We start from the raw sequence: 5,128 nt of genomic DNA on the forward strand, positions 1-5,128 counted from the left end.
TGATTTTTTGTTAGAACCGGTTGTAGCAAATTCAATCGCCGGTGGTAGCAAAAATCTACTACTGTTGCAGCAAAACGGCGTCATCGTCATCACGAGCAAACACTAGACATCGCGCTTTTTTGTTACATGCCACAACCTGTATCACATTTTGCTACAACCGGCACACCACTCAGCTACAACCGGCGCCGAGTTTTGCTACATCGGATATACAGAAAGTTGCAAGCGTTCAGTGCCATCGAGGAAAGCTACAACCGTCTACAGAAAATGCTACAACCTTCGATGAAAAAAAGCTTTAACCGAACGAGAGATGAATTTTTCACCCAGGCGCTGCTCAAAACGAAAAAAGTTTCAATCGTTTACAGAAAAGCTTCCACCGTAAAGGGGAAAAGCTACAACCGTGTCAATTTTTTGCTACTACCGTCTGTGTGTTTTGCTATGTCCATTCATGCGGCCATGGTACTTTTTTGCGACTGAGGTGTGACCGGCGACGACGAGGACGAACATTTTTTGTTGCAACAACCTCGTTTTTTGCTACCATTGGCGATGTGTTTTGCTACATCCAATTAACATGTTTGCTACAATGGCGACGCCGATGGATTTTTTTTGCTGCAACCGTTGTCTTCATTTGCTACGACTGACACGGAAAATTGCTACCACGAGGCATTTTTGTTTTTTGCTGGAACCAATCATCGGTGAGGCGGAGCTGCATCCATGGCACTCCGACGAGCAGCGGGGGCAGCGAGCGGTCGGGGCGAGCTGAGTCCCGGAGCGCGGGGCGGCCCCGACGGGCGGCCGGGGCGGCGAGCGGACTTGGACGAGTTGAGTCGCGGAGCTGCATCCATGGAGCTCTGACGGGCGGCCGAGGCGGCGAGCGGTCAGCTCCAACCGGCGGCCGGGGCGGCGAGCGGGCGGGGCGAGCTGAGTGCCGGAGCGTGGGGCGGCCGACGAAGACGGACGGCGAGACGGGATTCCTTTCCCCGTCCGCGCTCGCGAGAGGAAAACGACGCCCTGGTTGGATAAGGATCCAACGGATCGGAACAGGCCGATCTGACTGCTAGGGTTGGACCGGCCGAACCGTCCGGCCGGTGCGCCGGCGCCTAGCATCGCCCAACACAGAATGGCTATACGCCCAAGATTTACACAGGCACAAACACTAGTGGATTTCACCCTGATGCAAACAATCGGACGGGTCGTGGTGGCCCTGATTTACATGCCGCATCCGGGCCTTGGGGTTTCAGTTCCGAGGTGTCAAAGATTGGTCAACCTACACGGGCGCACCGTGGATACTACTATCCGAGAAGAGGACACGCTACTGTACGAGCTCGGGTATGAGCCTCAGCAGGAAGGAAATCTCCCGCTGCGAGAAGTTGGGCGTCTTCTTCGCCGGCGCAGCCCTATCCAGTCCCAACCTTCCGGCCTGGCCTTCTTCGGGGCTGGGCTCCGGTGCGACCACGGCCGCGAACTCCGAAACGGCCTCGGCGATCTCCTGCACCAGGTCGACGATCACGCCGTCCACCCCCATCAGGTGCTGCATGTACACCGCCTCCGGCACGTTGCTGCACCAACATCGGATTCAGTATCTTATACTACTACAGTCTACAAGACACAACAGTCTGCTGCAAACTTCGGGTCGCTGGCTTACTTGAGCTGCCCGTAGGTGAGCAGGGAGAGGTCGGACTCCTTGACCCTGGCTACCGCCGACGGGTGCCGGAACACAGCCCTGGCCTCCGACACGATGCCCTGCAGGCCGCCGGCGCGGCACAGCCTGACAGCCTCCTCCAACGAGTTCCGCCTTGCGTCGGCGTGGAGCTGCGTCCCTCCAACCGTCAGGAAGTAAACCTGGTAATCAGATTATTTGCACGGTAACTTTGGAGGGTCAGTCACTGTTTGCGGCCCGAAAATGCCATGCTATCTGAACAAGAACAATGCAAAAACAGCAGTAGGCCGTTGTTACACCTGCAGGGAATTTGATTATCTTGTACACTAATTTCACTTACAGGGTACTGGTCTTGCAATCTTCGCATAAGCTGCGCGGCGTCGGGCTGGAAGCTGGAGAAAATGACGGGCCTGTCCTTGGCATGCTCAAAAACAACCTGAACGAAACAAACAGACCACGGCTGTTAATCGACACGTATCATCAGACCATTACAGAAAGAAAAAATGGTCATTATGCTGCTAGCTTCTTGCCTTGAGGATGGCTTGCAGGACGCCGACGAGCTCCTCCTCCTGGTACACGAGATCGTCGTCAAACTTGAGCTCGACATTGAAGCCGACACGCGTGTCGACGCCCTCAAACGCCTCCCGCAGCGTGCAGAGGGGTTCGTCGGAACGCATGTCCCACCTCAGTATCCTGCCGTCCTTCAGCTTCCGCAGCAATGGCCTCCCGACCTGAATCAAGATGCTAGTCAGATGTCATGGTTGTCCAGAGGGTGCGTGTCGTTGGTCATATGTTTGCAGTTCTCGGTTGTTCTGTTCTGTGTACCTTGTCCTGGTCCTTCTGAGGGCCGTAGGAGAGGAACTCGACCAGTGGAAGATCAGTGACGCGCTTCCCGCAGATTTTGCCCTGGAATTTCGGTCATTGTTTCGTGAGACCTCGCAGTCGCAGCATCGGCCATCGGGATGGTGCATGCTTCTTTTCTTCTTGTGCAGTGAAAAGTTGATCGGAAGTTGAAAACTTACATCTTGTTCGGTGAAGATGAAATTGTCGTGGAAGACGACCGGGCAGCCATCTTTGGTCACCTGAATAACAAAATGGAATGTGACGTTTTAAAGACCGTCGCACTTCACGCTTTTGCAGTTGCAGGAGAAAATAAAACAACCCATATATGTATGTGACGCATCTATAGCTTGCCAGGTCTGTTTGAGCGCAGGAATATCATAAAATAAGTAGTAATAAAAAAACACTGGAGAGGAAAAAAAAAAGCTCTCAAAGCTCCACACTAGCTAAAAATAATCCGGATTGAATGGAGTCTCTTTTGTGCTGGACCGAACTAACAAAGGGAATGCACGGTCAAATTAGGAGCCCAACAAATGTTATCCAACTATGTCGCCTAATTTGTAGTGCTGTACACGCTCTTCGCCAGCACCTGGAGACAGGCTGCCCCGACCCGTGCCACCCACCGCCCACCGCCCAAGGAGAGGACCGAGCTGCACATGGCACCGCTCACCAACGCCAGCTCGATCGAGACTTCCGTCGGGGTCGGCTAATGCCGACTTTTTGTCGAAAAAGACCCCTAGCCCAACGGAATTGCCAAAAAAGACCTCCTCCAGATGAAATTGACAAAAAAAACCCTCGATCGTGGCGGCAGGCGCGCCAGGCGACACGTGGCACCTGCCGCCACGGTGCCAGGCGGCAGTGCCTGCCGCGAGCCGGCGAGGCAGCAGCCTTCAAGTTACAGTGAGGCAGAACGGAATGGAGGCCGATGGTGGGACCTGCCGCCAGTGGGGGAGGCGGCAGCCTTCAAGCTACAACGAGCAGCGAGGCAGAACGGAATGGAGGCCGATGGTGGGACCTGCCGCCAGTGGGGGAGGCGGCAGCCTTCAAGTTACAGCGAGCAGCGAGGCAGAACGGAACGGAGGCCGATGGTGGGACCGGCCGCCAGTGGGGGAGGCGGCAACACCGTGTCCTGCCGCCTAGGGGCGTGGCGGCATGCCTGCTGCTGTCCATTTTCGTTATGGCTAGGTAGGGGTAGTACGCGCAACAAGCCATGGAAGATGCATGCATGCATGGCAGGGAGTAGGATGTGAATCCACGAGTTAGATGGATAGGTACATGGCCACTCAATTAACCAAATTCGTGCTTACCACTCCACTGGCTAATTGCTTCGATCTAATTACTCTGGAACTTGGACTGTCAACAACATTTTCCGTGTGTCACACACCTGGGGAAGGATCCAGCAGCGTGTCTGCTCGAAAAACCCATACATAAAAGCAGCGGGGCAGTAGTCACGACGCAGCGATCGGCAGCAGCAGGCACGCACGGGCCTGCCACCACGCCCCCAGGCGGCAGGGCACAGTACCGCCGCCTCCCTCACTGGCGGCAGGTCCCACTACCGGCCTCCGTTCCGTTCCGCCCCGCTGCTTGCTGTTACTCGAAGGCTGCCGCCTCACTGGCTGGCGGCAGGTGCTGCCGCCTGGCACGGTGGCGGCAGGTGCCACGTGTCGCCTGGCGCGCCTGCCGCCACGATCGAGGGGGTCCTTTTTGTCAATTTCATCTGGAGGAGATCTTTTTTAGCAATTCCGTAGGGCAGGGGGTCTTTTTCGACAAAAAATCGGCTAATGCCTAATGGAGTACGTAGTTGCGGCTATAATAATAGTTCACCTGGACGTCGAACTCGACGTAGCCGACGCCGGCGACGCGCGCGGCGTCGTTGAAGGAGCGGACCGAGTTCTCCTTCACCTCGCGCAGCCGCTCGTCCGGGGACGCCAGCGCGTTCATCCCCTTCCCACGGTGGCCGACCACCACCAGCGGCGGCCTCCCCGCGGCAGCCGGCGCCGCCATCATCGACTCGGCGCCTGCACGGCAGCACGGACAAGATATACAATGAGGCTATACATCCACCGACGACGCACGCATGCATTTCAGTCACGCGCACGCACGTACCGTCGATGCACGCGGAGGCGAGATCGAGCTGCGCGGCGATGTCCGGCACGACGGCGGCGCGCACGGCCTTGGGCTGGGCCATGTGCGTACGGCTATAGTACGCCGACAAAGCCGAAGAAAGAGCGTGTCGTCGGCTGGCCGCGGCGACGTGCGACCGCTGACTCGCGCCAACCGGGGATGACCGAGGCGGTTAACGGCAAATATACTTATGGACCCTTGCCTGGCTGTGGATGTGGGAGAGGCGTCGGGGAGGACGCTATATATACACACGCTTTGGCTGTTCGTCCGTGTCTTCGAACGTGCAATAAACGTGAGAATAGAAAGGGGCGGAGGTTAAGCGATAAGATTTACACATCTACGGGACAGGTCGCGTTAGGTTTGGATGTTGGAGGCGAATCGGATCTGACGGGGACGAGCGTCGGAGGTTTATGCCGCGGGATATCCTCTCCCAGTCCCAGGCGACAGGAGGCATGCAGGGCGGGCGAAGCTTCTCCCGCTGACGGCGGCTTTCCTTCAAGTTTTCTA

The 5,128-nt window shown here is 56.7% G+C and overlaps 1 protein-coding gene across 2 annotated transcripts; it reads right to left on the bottom strand.

The window, feature by feature from the left end:
• Positions 1-1,135: 1,135 nt before the first annotated feature.
• On the bottom strand, positions 1,136-4,822 carry LOC119364125 (glycerophosphodiester phosphodiesterase GDPD2-like). 2 transcript variants are annotated; one of them, XM_037629536.1, is made up of 8 exons: positions 4,604-4,822; positions 4,322-4,515; positions 2,680-2,739; positions 2,483-2,563; positions 2,188-2,388; positions 1,998-2,093; positions 1,643-1,839; positions 1,136-1,556 (listed from the first exon to the last, which is right to left on the bottom strand). In XM_037629536.1, exons 1-8 carry the CDS (start codon positions 4,683-4,685, stop codon positions 1,310-1,312), a joined length of 1,158 nt encoding a protein of 385 aa, XP_037485433.1. In that variant the 5' UTR covers positions 4,686-4,822; the 3' UTR covers positions 1,136-1,309. The 2 variants fall into 2 exon arrangements, with proteins under 2 accessions (XP_037485433.1, XP_037485434.1); XM_037629537.1 differs by lacking the exon at positions 4,604-4,822 and adding an exon at positions 3,882-4,214 and having other exon boundaries at positions 4,322-4,453.
• Positions 4,823-5,128: the final 306 nt, after the last annotated feature.

The sequence above is a fragment of the Triticum dicoccoides genome, chromosome 2B, assembly GCF_002162155.2.
Source record: "Triticum dicoccoides isolate Atlit2015 ecotype Zavitan chromosome 2B, WEW_v2.0, whole genome shotgun sequence".
In the NCBI taxonomy this organism is placed as follows: Eukaryota; Viridiplantae; Streptophyta; class Magnoliopsida; order Poales; family Poaceae; genus Triticum; species Triticum dicoccoides.

Coding starts and splice junctions, on each gene's coding strand:
- LOC119364125 (XM_037629536.1), bottom strand. CDS start 4,685: ATGGCCCAGCCCAAGGCCGTGCGCGCCGCCGTCGTGCCGGACATCGCC. Junction 2,389..2,482: donor CTCAGAAGGACCAGGACAAG/GTACACAGAACA, acceptor ATCTTGATTCAG/GTCGGGAGGCCATTGCTGCG. Junction 2,094..2,187: donor TCCTGCAAGCCATCCTCAAG/GCAAGAAGCTAG, acceptor TGTTTCGTTCAG/GTTGTTTTTGAGCATGCCAA.